General features: G+C 36.4%; 1 protein-coding gene across 2 annotated transcripts in view; it reads right to left on the reverse strand.

Annotated features, from left to right (window-relative positions):
• Positions 1-785: 785 nt before the first annotated feature.
• LOC129008432 (protein kinase C-binding protein NELL1) overlaps positions 786-15,184 on the reverse strand; it is a 931,522-nt gene continuing 917,123 nt past the window's right edge. For both annotated transcript variants that reach the window (XM_054440696.2, XM_054440695.2), the window contains 3 exons: positions 5,647-5,823; positions 3,184-3,408; positions 786-1,604 (listed from right to left, as the gene is read on the reverse strand). In XM_054440696.2, coding sequence (XP_054296671.1) covers positions 1,554-1,604; positions 3,184-3,408; positions 5,647-5,823 — 453 coding nt within the window. In that variant the 3' untranslated portion in view covers positions 786-1,553. The remainder of the gene's footprint in view (positions 1,605-3,183; positions 3,409-5,646; positions 5,824-15,184) is intronic.

Consider the following 15,184-nt stretch of genomic DNA (forward strand, 5'->3'; position numbering starts at 1 on the left):
TCAAGGTTTCATCTAGGGAATTAAAACAGAGATGTGTTCTAATTTGCCATATTATATCAGTCTTTGTCAAATGTAGTATTTAAACTGTTGTTATCATAATTCAATACATAAAATTGATTTTATGTAATGAACTTCATCTTCACGAAAAAATATTGGGTATCATTTCCACTGGACAAATACCAATGAATAATAGTTGTCTAAGCATGTAATTTTAAATTAAGAATTTGACCAATATTTGATATTAAAATTTTTTTAGCATGACTGACTTAACAAGTCAGGTCTTTTTTTTAAGTTGGGGAGTGAATGAGAATCCAAAAACCAACTTAATTCAGAATAATGATGAATTCAAGAGCTGTAGGTATCACAAACCACTGAGATGTGATTTACCAGAAACTACAACCAAGCTTGAATTCTCAGCTCAGATATGTCATTTGCGCATTTTATTCATTTTGTAAAACTTAATAACTGCCAATTCTTAAAAATATGGTATTGGCTCAAGTGGAAACATTCACTGTTCTAAAAAATAACTTCTGAGTATACAAATAGATTTTTTTAAAGGTGTCTCCTTCATGTATATGAGAGGCAATGTAGTTTAGTAGAAAAAAGCACTGAACAGGAATTAGGAGACTTGATTACCAATCCCAACACACTGTAAATCAACTAGTTCTAAACAAATTAGTTGACTGGAACTCCTTAATTCACACTTCTGTAATATAGGGACAATACTTGTGACATGTACTATGATTATAACTTTATTAATAACTGTGACGCTTTATAAATGATCAAGTACTACATAAATCTGACACAAAGGTAATTTTGCTTTCAAAGCCAAGAAAAGATTTAAGCATTGCTGCTTCCAAATTGCAGGTTAAATTTTTTTTTATTTTTATTTTTTTTATTTTTGCAAGAGAGACGAGTTTTCTTTAAAATAATTCTTTGATTATGTTTTTGGTCCTTCTCTTCTTTGTCATACTTGGCTTCAGCCTGTTTAAGCTGAATGAGTAGGCATTTAAGAAGGTTCGGCACTTTGAAATGTATGTATAATGCGATTGGACTCTACATACATATTTTCATCAAAACATTTTACAAGGATCTCAGCACTAAGTATGCAGTAGATGGGACAAAAATCACAACAGGCAACTTTATTTTAGAATTTGATCCATAAATCAACAAAATAAATAAAAGCTGAGTCTCTATTATGTTAGTACACAAAATAAACCGAAAAATACATCAACATTTACCATGAGATCATTTAAATGTATTTGCAAATGATCTGATGAGGGAAACATGATTTACAACACGGGAAACTTCTTTTAACAACCATTGACTTAAATGCACTGCACTGTAGGTCACCTAGACTAGGTTAGCAAGAATGAGCAAAGTGGTAGGTCCAAAAGGCAACCTCCAAACACCTTCCTCAGATGGAAACTTTGGCAATTATCTGTGGTTACAAAAACAAAACAAACAAAAAAACCAAACCACCAATTCCTATTCTTAATCACGTTGGATGGTCATTTTGTCCATTCTTCTGCAATGAGTCCATTTTAAATACTTCAATTATTTTGAAGACACTCAAAATCCACAGAACAACAGACTCTTCCATTCTGTACATAAAGAAACATGTGTTAGCCAGTTGAGACATGGAATATAAATTAGCAGTCTGCAATTTTTATACTCAAAACAACTTTCAGCATTTTGAGACAAACTTCAAGAAGGCTATAAAAAATGACAAGAAAAAAATGCTAGGAAAAAAACTAGAGAAAGAGTAGAAAGAAATGAAGGACCGACAGACCCTCCAGGGTACTGCTCACTGGGATTCTGCTAGCAGTTCAATTTCACGCATCACCTGCACTCAATCCCTGCTTGGGAGGCCTCCCTGGGATTTCCAACTTTTCACATGACCTGTTTGCTGTCCTTATTCCAAGCGAGATTCTTTCCAAAAATAAATCCCTAAAAGATAGCAATCTGTCATTTAAGAAGCTATTTGAAAGTACCCCCAACAATCTGCAGGCAAGTCCAAGATGGGGTCCAGTAAGGTTTGCATGAAATCTCTCATGGTGACTAAGAAGGGGATAGTGCATAGTTAGGTATATAAATATTTATAAACTCATTAAAAATTTTATGTACTAATATAAATATACCTTTATAATTCCACGTAATTATCAGATAAGTAACAGAGGTCTCCCTGTGTCCTGGTCATTTAGTTCTCTGGGACTGAAGGTACAGATGCGACCATGGACCTTTTTCTATATGAGGTCTGATAGTATCCTTTTTCTACTGGGGCTACATCTTAAGATGATACTTTCCCAGAAAAAAAAAAAATCTACATTTATAACAGCATGAAGAGGCAAGTTGGGAAGCTTCCACTGATGCTTGAAGCTGAGCCAGGGTTTGATGGGACCATGTAGACTCCTAGTTTTAACATGTTTAATCATGGGAATCTTAAACAGATATTTTGGCAGAGATTTGACACTAACTAATGATTGTGCCAAATCAGCTACCACTCCAGCTCTTCACGAGCTTTGAAGGGAGAGATTAGTCAGTTTTTTAATCTTAATGACACATGAGGATGTCTCATGAAAACTCCAAAAAGACAGGGAAATAATCACTGTTAATGAAATGCTGTAGCAAGAGTTGCAGGTCCCCACCTTAGGCACTCTGATAATTAAACGAAGCAAAACAACTTGAGAGGACTTTTTTCCCCTAACATTGACAGTTTAATAAAAGAACTTAGAAACTTTTCCAGGATGAAAGGAAGTTGACTGGTTTTCTTCCTTCCTCCCTCTTTCCCTCCCTCCTTCCCTCTTTTCCTCCCTCCCTTCCTTCCTTCTTTTCTTTCTCCTTCCCTTCCTTGTTCTTTCCCTTTCTTTCTTTTCTTTTTATTTAATATGCAGGTCAAAAGAGCCTAAATTGGTCATAATTCAGCCAAGAATCAATGTCAAAATTATGTAGTTCAAAGGCAGGAGCAATTCTTTTATTTCATGCTCATTTGGAATTTGCCTTTTTACAGGGTGCAGCTATGATAATATTCATACATATTAAATTCCTATGAGAAGTAAATGTATGCCAGAGTTTCCACCATGTCCATTGAACCTGTGCATTCAGAAATATCAGGAGTGGACCTCCTGCAAGTGTTCTCTGGCAATTGTTTAAGGCTTCAATATCTGAAGAACATCCAATTACCTTGCATTTACAGGTTGTGCAGGGAGATCCAGCCATCGTCCACACTGAGCCGCTAAGCCTTGAAACACCGTAGCTGTCCAGGCAAGTTTTTCTGATGTCATAGGCAATGTTATCAGCTAGGCAGGGGTCACTGACACAGCGGGGACAACATTCCCCTTCTAAGATAGCTGTGTACTCACAGCTCAAGTTGGGGCAAGTGAGTGGCCAGCAATCTACCTCTCCTTCCTGTAGATGAAAAGCAAAAAAGGTCGCATTATTGTTCTATGCATAATTTTATTCCCAAAGTCATAGAAGGGGAAAGAGAGCACAGTAATTCTCATCGCTGAATGTTTCTAGTTGACACCGTTGAGAATATAATACACTTCCTCCTTGAAGACCTACTACAGGTCTCACTTCTTTCAGAATGCTTTTGCTGACCATCTATACTGCAGGACACAGAAAGAACTAGGTGAACTTCTTTGTGTGCCAAGCACAGCCTATAATTATTTTAACATGATACTTATAATTAGTACAATTCCACATTAAGTTTTGAGCTTTCAGACTTTTGGCTTGTTACTTTCTCTCCATCATGTTTAGCACGGTTTTGGTCAATAAAGGCTAATAAATAAATTATAAGGTACTGTCTAGTATATAAAGAGCAATTAATTTCTCTTAAGGTCAAAAGCAGAACCTGAAGCACTGTAATATTTCAATCAAATTTAAAGTTAAGGTTGGGCAATGTCAAGAGAACCATTTCAGAATGGTTTTGAATATAACATGTGACCACTGAACTTTCTAGATTGCAGTTCAAACGGAGCTTTTGTGTGTCTCAGCATCTGGCATCTGTGGCTTCATTGAGCTGCCCACAATAAAACTATTTCACTATGCATCCTCTTCCTCTGCTATCATGAATTATAATCTATGGCATAATACCTTATAATATATGGTAACTTGTTTAATTGTTCAGTAATCTCCATAAGACTATGGGCTTTGTGTGGGTATAGGCCATGTCTATCTTGCTCACTGTTACATCATACAAAGTCTGGCACATGAAAAGTCTTGAATATTTATTAAGTATGACCCACAGTATTCTCAAGTAATTCATAAGTTAAGTGTTTAACAGCTTCCGTTTTCCTGAGAAATATTCATCTTAGGGGCTAGGATGGAAGAGGATATACTTTTGAAATTCTATCTATGAAAATTTCATGCATCAAATTAATACCAATTCTTCTGGATGCCTGATGGTTAGCTTCTTGGAAAAGAAATGCAATTTGCCAGTCTCATAGGGAAACTAATTCTACAGTTGTATTGACTTTTTTGTCCTTGGGTGGGAGTTTTAAAAAATGACTACAATTTTTATTTATCTGAGTCATACTTCTCAGTCGTAGGGGTGATTAAGAAAGACATATTCTGTTAAGATTATCTGCACATTCACCTGAAGACTTAAAAAAAATCTGATGGAAATTTAGAGCATAATTTATCTGAATACTTGTTTTCATACAGTACCCATAAAATGAGAATCATTCATGTCAGCAAATGTTAACTTACAGACACGCAGCTAATAGTTTCCATTACCAATCAACTCAGAATGTTCCATAGTTGTGACTTTACATATGGGATATCACATTCCATGACAATGTGTCCTAGAAGTCTTCTCATTGCTAGAAATCTTTGTGATATAATTTGAAATTGAAAGAACGAGGTCAAGAAATTAAGCCTTTTCTCTGGACTTTCTCAAATCTAATTATACCATTATTAGCCCTATATTAATATTTATAACAACCTTCATTTTTTTCTTTTTAAACATGTAGTATCTGAAAAGATTTTTCAAGGTAGGAAGTATTAACGATAGTCACTACCATACACTAAGTGCCTTCTCTAAGCCAAGTATTATATTTGTCCTTCTTATATATCTTGTAATCTTCATAACAGCCCATTCTTTCCCTCAGATATACTCACACACCTGTGTCCACTTGAGGGACAGAATAGTCAGTAAAATGCTAAGACTTGCCCAAGGTAATCATTTTAAGCTAGCATGTGGGAGGACCACATTTAGATTCTAGGTCTCTATGATTAAATCTCTGATATTTCTACTTTATTTTGTTACCTCTTATATTGAAATCTTTAAGGGTTATGGCACATAAATGAAAGATTTAGCTGTGTCAGGACTACAAGTACTAGTCAAGGTTTTGAAAGCTTCCTTTGTTGCAGAGATTTTTCTTGATCTTGATTTCTTATTAGTAGTAGCTGTAAACTGTCATTGTTTGGGTCAAATCTGTCCCATAAATATGTGCTTTTTACTTTGTACAGTATTTCAAATACAGCCTGAATATCTTTAGGCAGAGAACATGACCCTTAGCCACAGGCCCCACAGAGCTCCCTGTACAGTATTATGAAAAACGGGGAACTAGGTCCCACAGACAACTGAATTTGTAACCTCTTTCAGAGTAAAGGCTCAACACCCTGTAAAGGAAGCCAACATACCAGACACCGACACTGCTGACAGCTATGGGTCCAATTGTCTCCACTTCGATACAGCTTGTGACCATTTTGGTCTAAACATTGACTTGTGACTCTGGTGTCACATTCTGGGCAACAGAAAAGGTCAGCACTTGGATTCTGGCAATCACAAGCTGTCCGTCGGCAGAATATCTTGCCATCCTGTTTAGAAATGAAGTTAAGGAGGTTTCATCATTTAGGACATGACGGACAGCTACACTATGAGAAATGAACTTCTTGGATTTTTAGTCATCCCCTGGCCACCTCTCATTCTGTTCAAAACTGAAGCACACACTTGTGTTCTCACAAACACACCCTTTCTTTCCCTGATTTTGCTTGCAGAGCAGAAAAAATAGGAACATTTTTAAGTTTAGCAAAAAGTCAGCATGTTTTTTGAAAATCTTTTTCAAAGGGGTTCTTAAAAATCATATTTCTAAGTAAGAATTATAAGTAAGCAGCTAAAAATGCATATATGTTCAATAAGTCATTTGAGTGGAAAATCATGCTCCTGTATTCCCATACTACCACTTAACATATTCAAATACATTCATCTAACTATATCCCTGTCCCAACTGTGAAAGGAAGTCTGATTATGTCCTTTATACAGAAAAATTAACTTAGATCCAGAGAGGCTAAACCACTTATCCAAGATGACATAGTTAAGTAGTGGTTCTCCAAGCAGCACCACCAATTGTTATGGTCTCAAAATATTCTTCTTCGGCAAGATTGCCTTAAAGTTGTGTACTACAGGGGGGTATAATCAAGTGCCTCTTTCCACCTTATGGCAGTTCTCCCATATTGTAAGCACAGTACAGTTTTTGAAGTATTGCCTCTGAGGACTCATAGTTACAAAAAATTGAAAGTCAGCAGCACTTAAGCAGTAAGACTAAACATTTTGCAGCATATCTTTTTTTATATGTCTGTTGCTTACATTAATTTCTTAAACAATGTTCTTCATTGCTGAAAATTTAAGGTAAGACCTGTCATCACCATTCATGCTTATAAGTAATTTGCTGAATATTTTAAAAAACCAAAGAGTCTCAGGGCTGGAATTTACCTTAAAGAACATATAACCAAGCCTCCTGACCTATAGTTGAATCCTCTTTATAGCAGCCATATTCAAAAGTTGAAGTGCTTGAGGCTCTCCAGTCTTGAATTCACCACTATGGAGAGAATTCAGTGTGCATCTCTGTACATGTTATAATGTAAAAAATCAGACTTCTCATTACTTCTATCCATTGACCTGAATCCATACTTTCGGTAATAACAGAACTCCAAACACTCTGTCATGGTTCAGTTCTTCAGTTTTTAGAAGACAGCTCTTATGTATTCACTGAGATGTTTCATCTCCGGGTAAACACCTCTAACTTCTTGACCAGTCCCCATCATTTATAATGCTTTCACTGTCATAGTTGCCTTTTCTTTCAACAGTTTTAAGTATATATCATCATCATAATCATCATCATCATCATCATCATCATCATATTCTACCATGCATTTAATACTTATCTTGTGTTATACATTGTGCAGAGGCATTTACATGCGTGATCACATTTAATCCTGATAATTTGTGGAATACGAATGTATATCTCTATTTCTCAAATGAGGTAGCTGAGAGAGAACTAAATAGAATTATTCAGCAATGGTCTTTGAAGAAAGACTGAATTGAATTTCGTTCTCACCTTGTTTTAAGTGTTGTACTTTCTTTAATGCAGGCTTTTTTCAATAAAGTCTTGTGCCACACAATGAAATTTTGGTCACTGACGTACTACACATACAAAGGTGGTCCTATAGAATTTGAATGAAGCTGAAAAATTCCTGTCACCTAGTGACATCGCAGCCATTATGTAACGCACTGTATTACTCATGCATGTGTTTGTAACGATGCTTGTGTAAACAAGCCTACTGAGCTACCAGTTGTATAAAAATGTACACCTACAGTCATTTACTGTACATACTGCTTGATAATGATGATAAATGGCTAGGTAACTGGTTTATGTATTTAGTATACTATCTATCTTTTTTAATCATTATTTTAGAATGTATTATTCCTACTTATTAAAAAAAAGAGATAACTAAAACAGCCTCAGGCAAGTCCTCAGGAGGTATTCTAGAAGAAGGCATTGTTATCATAAGAGACGATAGCTCTGTGCATATTATCGTCCCTGAAGACCTTCCAGTGGGACAAGACATGGAGGAAAATATGGAGGTGAAAGACAGTGATATTGATAATCCTGACCCTGTGGAGACCTAGGTTAAGGGGTGTTTTTGTGTGCCAGTTTGAAAAAAATGTTTAATAAGTTTTAAAAAATTAGAAAAAGCTTATAGAATAAGAATATAAAGAAAATATTTTGTACAGCTGTACAATGTGTTTGTGTTTTAAACTAAGTGTTATTACACAAGAGTCAAAAAGTTACAAAAATTAAAAAGTTTATAAAGTAAAAAATTTACAATAAGCTAAGGTTAATTTATTGAAGAAAAAAATTCTTTTTCAAAATTTAGTGTAGCCTAAGTATACAAGGTTCATAAAGTGTACAGAAGTGAACAGTAATATCCTAGGCCTTCACATGCACCCAACATTCACTCACTCACTCACCTACCGCAACTTCTAGTCCCGTAAGCTCCATTCATGGTAAGTGTTCTATACAGGTATACCACTTTTTGTCTTTTATATGTATTGTTATTGTACCTTTTCTATGTTTAGATATACAAATACTTACCACTGTGTTACAATTGCCTACAATACTAAGTGTAGGATCATGCTGTCCAGGTTTATAGCCTAGAAGCAATAGACTATACCAAATAGCCTAGGTGTGTAGTAAGCTATTCCATCTAGGTTTGTTTAAATATACTCTATGATGTTGACACAGTGATGAAAAAGCCTAATGACTCATTTCTTAGAATGTATCCCTGTCATTAAGTGATGCATGACTGTATTTACTTTCTTTGACTATGCCATAGTGTTGGCTAATATTGAGCTTAATGAAGACTAAAACCTCATTAAGCCCTATCTCATCTTGTGCAGTTGGCTGTTTAGGGGCAGCAAGTATACAACTTGATGTTTATCTCTGTTGCATTTCATATTGTTAGATCTATTTCATCTCTTCTTCCTGTCACAATGCTTTGTAAATGCTATTTCTGCCATTTACTATAGCTCACCCTCCTTCGCAGCTTAGTGACATCTGAAAACTTGATGGACTTGCCCTCAGGGTCTTTATCTACTTTATCCACAACAACGCTGAATAATCAGACAGGACTTGCTGAGATGTTTTGTGTCAGCTAAAGTGGAAACCTTAAAAGCTTTATATTCTTTAAGGAGAATGGAAAGCAGACATGCCAGCTACATATATAACAACAGGTTGAAAAATGTATCGTGTGCATTGGCTCTTTTGCTATACAAATAACAAGAAATCATGGTGTTCCAAAAATATCAAGAGATGAAAGATTATACACACACATATACATTTGCATGTGTATGCAAATGTGTATATAGAAAGAAAGCAAGAGACTCTATATTTTAGCAAGTGAATTGAATCAGAGAATCCAGCTAGTCAGGACAAGGAAGTGTCCCGATCCTAGGAATTTCCCAACAATAGGCCTTAGGTTTACAGCTCATATACCATTATTTTAACTCACTCATATATTTTGCTTGTGTCACCATGGCCCCAAATGACTCCCTGAAGACTTACTTTAACCAACAAAAACTAAGCAAACTAATGATAGCTACTACATAAACCTATTCGATCAGCTCAGCTTCCAATGGCACACGATCACTCTTCCCAAATGTAGAAGGATCATGCCTCAGGAACCAGCATGGCTGTGTCTGTGGCCGGCATCAAACAAAAGGATAAATTCTTTCAGAAAAGGTTGCTGCACAACAGGCTATGAGACTCAGTTTTCTTCCCATGTGCTGATTAAAAGAATGAATAAGAATAAATGGATAGCCTCCAGGGTTAGTGCAAAATAAAGCAATTTCACATCTCATCAATTATGTGAAAATGCCAAATAGGCCCCCCTTAGCTTCTAACATGTTTCAGAACAATGGCAATGTTCACTTTGCCTTTGAATTACAGGGTAACTGTCAAGAAAATCATTTTTAATAATGAAAATGTCACAGGTGACTCCATTAATACAATGAGAATGCCATTATAAAACATCAGCTCACAGAGCACAATCACACTAGAAACTAAATTTGGGGAGAGTATGGAGCTCACTGATGATAAGTAATCTTTTATCAGAGATCTTTGAGGCTCTTTCCAGAGTTTGATCTCTATTCCAACTTGGGTGGTTTGAACAATCCCTACTTATGTGCCAAAGATGTATTTTTGCAATCTTCTGCCACAGAAGCTGTTTTGATGCAATTTTATACTGCAAGTTCAAGGATAAGCAATTAATAACTGTTCTAATATTTAAGTTGCTTCTGAATTTTAAAAAGCAGGGAAACAAAGTTTCCTATCTGGTAAAAAATACATTTTTTCTTATGCCATAGAAAAATTATAGGTTTTTTTGCTATTAATTACAAATTTTAATACTGAATAGTCAACACACTGATATATTTACTCCAGATTACATAATATCACTCATTTTTTTTCTGCCATAGAGTTTTGAAACTTCTAAATCAAGAAGGTGGACATAGGTCAGATTATTTCTGTAAAACAGTAATATAAACTTTGGGTTGGAAAACTGATGCCCATGGTACAAATTCAACCTGATGCCTGTTTTTGTAAATGAAGTGTTATTGGAACTCAAGTTCACTTGTTCATTTACATTTTGTCTGTGGGTCTTTTTCACACTGCAATGGCAGAACTGGGTATTTGGGACATTTTTTTTCACACTGCAATGGCAGAATTGAATATTTGGGACCGAAGCTTTATGGTCTACAAAACATGAAATATTTACAACATGACCCTTTAAAGAAAAAAACCTTGCTGATGCCTGATATAGACTACGAAATTAGGGCTGGTAACCTAGACGCGCCTATTCTACTTTCTCACACACAAATTGAGCTGTGATTTCCAATCTTTTTACAAAGTATTAATTTTGCCTTCAGGACACAGCCCACACACTAGTCCCTTAGTCCTAACACCTGGGGTAGAAACACATTTAGCAGTCATTTTATCCAGTTATCTCAATTTAATGAAGAGGAAACCAAGCCCAGAGAGGGAAATGCCTTTTCCATGTAGAAAACTAATAACAAAACAGAAACTTATCCCTAACCTGAACTTTCATAACAATGATTTTCCACTATGATGCACCTTTTGTATCATGAGGAGGCTAGGGGATAGGAAAAACTAATTTTAGATAAAGTGATATCAGAAAGATTCTTGGGGCAAAAGTTTTCAAAGTGGCAGTCCTCAAACCAGCAGCATTACCATTTCCTGGGAACTACTGAAAAATGCAAATTCTTGCACCCCACCCCAGATCTACTGAACCAGAAAATACTGAGGGTAGAGCCAGTGATCAAAGTTTCACAAGCCCTGCAGGTGATTCTGGTGCAAAGCTTCAAAACCATTGATGGAGAAACAACATCACCCAGTCAGATGGAGAGGTAGCATGGTGTAACGTTCAAGCTCCTGCAAGGACAAGGCAGGGTTTGGAACACTACCACAGGAGAAAGAGTCAGGGAAAATTAGAAAGAGACGCCCTGTTCCTTTACAGGACCCCTAGAGTTTTGAGTGCCAAATGAAACCTTCCAATAAGTTCCTCTTTCCAAGGAAAAGAAACACAATCTTACAGCTTGCACAGCTAACTCCAACCATCAAAACCACAATAGACAGGAAAATATTTATAATGCTGTTAGTTGGGTTCGAAGAGCAAGGCAAAGCATTTTTATGAGCAGTTTGCTGGAATTCAGAAAGTTTACTTTTATCCTGGCCCCAGGCACAGACCAGACTCTTCCCTGGCTTCTTCCTGTGAGTAAGTCCTATTCTTATGAAGGCAGAACCAGTATGCTGACTGCTCCTCATAGATCAGATTCTTTCCTCCTTGCCAGAAAGAGATACACGAGTGCTTGAGAGTGTCCCTGGCATGACCATCTTCAGTTTCTGGGAATAGGTTTATATAAACAGGTCAGATGGCCATGATTCCAGACAATCTCATGAAAAAGGTCTTCTCCACTTTGCCTTTCCTTTCCACAGTAATTCGTCCCTGACTTTATTATAACATGGAAGTTTACTGGCTATTTATGGTATCCCTTTCCCTACTCATCTCTAAACCCCAGAAAAACTCAAGAACTAATACTGCTCAAGTCTTTAGTATTACTTTGTTTTCAAGATGAATGCTACTCACATTTTTTAACTGTATGAAACCATAGAAACAATATCTGGCCTTCATAGTTTGCTCTCTTCCTCCCACTAGATTATCCAGTTACTACTCATAATAGTATAGGTATAGGTATAAGTGTACATGTAGGTATAGATGTAGTAGCATACAAGCCCACTTGCAGACCCTGGTTCTTATGTAATGGCACCTGAATCCTGTTCACCTGAGAAAATGGGCAGCTATGTCTCAAACATGCTACTCAGGAGCTTTTTTTTGCCCAGAGAATAGGGAAGACATTACCACAGACACTAAGTCTCTAGCATCATCAGTCATCAGGACCCATTTTTCACTTCTGCATTTTCTCCCATTAGATGTTACTTCTCTATCCCTCTTTCAGGTTTTCATCTTTACTCCTCTGAACCTTTACCTCAGCCTAAGTGATTTCTTTCTAGTTAGCTTCTATCTCCTCAGGTCATCCATCATGCTGTCAATCAGACCTTGATTGGGCCCTGCCAATTCCAAACGTAAAATTTCTTATGATCATTTGCTGCCCACAGGATGAAGTCTAAATCCCATGGCCTGGCTCTGTCTTCAGCCTTAATCTCTCAGCTCATCAGTGACTATACCCTTCTTATACTCTTTTTGTTCCTGATATTTTTAAGCTCATCATTCACTTCATATTTCTAATACAACATATATTCTTACACTTTCTCATTTTTGCTCTTACAGTTCCCTCTTGTTTGGGATTCACCTTCCCCTACATCTCTACTTGATTAAATTCCTCATTCTTTAAGGGCCCCTTCAAAGATCACCTTCTCTGTGAAAGGCTTTCCCTATTCGCTTCTGCATCTTCCCAAAGTAGAGCATTCAGTCGTCCCTCAGTATCTCTGGGGGATTGGTTCAAAGACCTCTGCACAGATACCAGAATCTGCAGATGTTCAAGTCCCTTATATAAAATGGCATAGTATTTGCATATAACTGCATAGTATTGCAAACCACCTATGCATATCCTCCCATATACTTTAAATCATCTCTAGATTACTAATAATACCTAATAGGGTATAAATGAAATATTTATATTATTAATTTAAATTTGCATTATCTTTGTTTTTTAAACACTTTTGATCTGGGGTTGGTTGAATTCAAGAATGTAGAACCAACAAATACAGAGGGCTGACTATGCTTCCCCTTTCTGTGTTCCCACAGCAAATTGTTCATAGCTCTACCATATATGACAAGTGGTTAATTGTTTGTGTATCCATTTACATCTTCATCTCCATGATCTGCAACATAAACACAACTACTCATACTAAAATACTACATTTCCTAGAAATGAATAAGCTGGGGACATCTCTACCTTCCCGTGTAGCACAGGCAGAAAATAAAGATGTCTCCCTAAAGTCCTGGACAAATTTATGAATGGAAGAGCCACAGATGGGTATCTATGAAAAGATGCTGGGCTGTAATCAAGATTTAGGGATCAATCCCAGAGAGACAACCACTTTTCATCTGGGTTCCTGTGGTCTAAATAATGCTGGAGGGATGTAAGTTTTAAGCTGTGCAGCAATCTTTCTGTATCTAATTAACTAGGTGTCTAAAGATGCACAAAAACATTGTCACTGCCAAGGAAGTACACAGAATCTAAACAAAAGCCCAAATCCATTTATGCTAGCCTAGCTTCATCATTGAACTCTATTCATCTGTGGACATGTTTCAAGGCCTTTTTATCAATTACCATGAAACACTAGCAGCTAAGCTGGTGTACTGACTCTCAAAGGGGAAAGTAGCCTTTTAAAAGAATTTTAACTCTACTTCCTTCAGCAGTAAGTCTTGACCTTTTGTTGGTTTGCGTAATTCTGCTGTTGCATAATTTGATGGATGGCATTTAAATCTGAAACATCAAGGATATGATTGAAAAGATAGTACTTTATATCCCAACCTTGATTTTACTTCTTAGCTTGCAAGATGATGTCATTATAGTCACCCATTTTGATGTGTAAGTATTGGAGATATTTCTTATCAAATTGAAATAGAGCACTTTCAACTTCAAATAATAGAAACAAGGAGGGCCACAAACAGTTCATTTTATAATGGTGACTTACAGAAGCTGATTTAGGATGCTTAATTCAGCTCCTAAACCAGGCTCTCTTCCCCCTCCACAACCTCTGGGAAACTGTACTATAAATGGGCAATAAGTACATGTAGAACACAAACAAACAAAAGATTTATGTATAGAAATCTGCCTGTACTTTATTCAGAAATTGCAGTGCTTTGCAGTGAAGGTGCATCATATTAACAAAATTAGATTACACAAATTGCTCATCCCCTGTGGAAATTTCAGTCTAATTCTCATAAGGCTTTGGAAACACTTCAGGATTCAAAAAAGAAGAAATCAATTTAGGTTGCTTGGATTATTAACACAGTTAATTAAAGAAGCTCTGGGAAATTTTCAATGATTAGTAAGTTCCCTGCTTCATCATGGCTTAAATAAAACAAAAACTGAAAGGAGAATTTTACTCTCATACTAGTCAAGACTCCACTAATGTCCTTTGCCTATTCCAGGGACTGGGGACCTAGAAAGCCCAAAAACGATGTGAGGATATGTAATGATCATCCTCAAAAGTTTAATAACACAATAGTTTCTTGAAATGGCCTAGCAAAGAATTCACCCCCATTCTGCTGGCTGAATGGGAGACCTAATTACCATCCTCTTCCATAAGGAATTATGGAAATAGTCTAACCCACAATGAGATTTTTCTTCTCTTAAAAAATTTCGCCCTTTGAGTCAGCACCATGTGGTTAAATATTATACTCAATAACTTCAAAACCCCTTGAGGGAATGTCTCACCAGTCACTTACATACAAGGAAGTACATGGAATCTAGTTGAAAGTCAAAAGTCTGAGTTGAAAGTCTGAGCTCAGTCAAGTTAGATTACCAGTTACCTAACTGGTTTTCAATATACCAATAAATATCATTGTAGAGTGTTACAAGACATCTGACAAGATGGAAAAACTATGAACTTTGAGCCAAGCAAGTGGAGTTCAAGTCACAGCTTAGACATTTATATCTTTAATATTTAGGGCAAGTTACTTTATCCCATGGAAATTCAGTTTCATTGTCTTTCGAAGTAGTGCTGTAAGAAGTAAACATGATGCTGCTTTTTTGAATTACAGGGTGGCTGAAACATAGCAGGTGCTTCAGTAAGGGAAAACAAATCTAGATTGGAGTGTGGGAAACTAGGTTTATGTGAAAGGGGAAAAC

The sequence above is a fragment of the Pongo pygmaeus genome, chromosome 9 (assembly GCF_028885625.2).
Source record: "Pongo pygmaeus isolate AG05252 chromosome 9, NHGRI_mPonPyg2-v2.0_pri, whole genome shotgun sequence".
Taxonomy (NCBI): domain Eukaryota; kingdom Metazoa; phylum Chordata; class Mammalia; order Primates; family Hominidae; genus Pongo; species Pongo pygmaeus.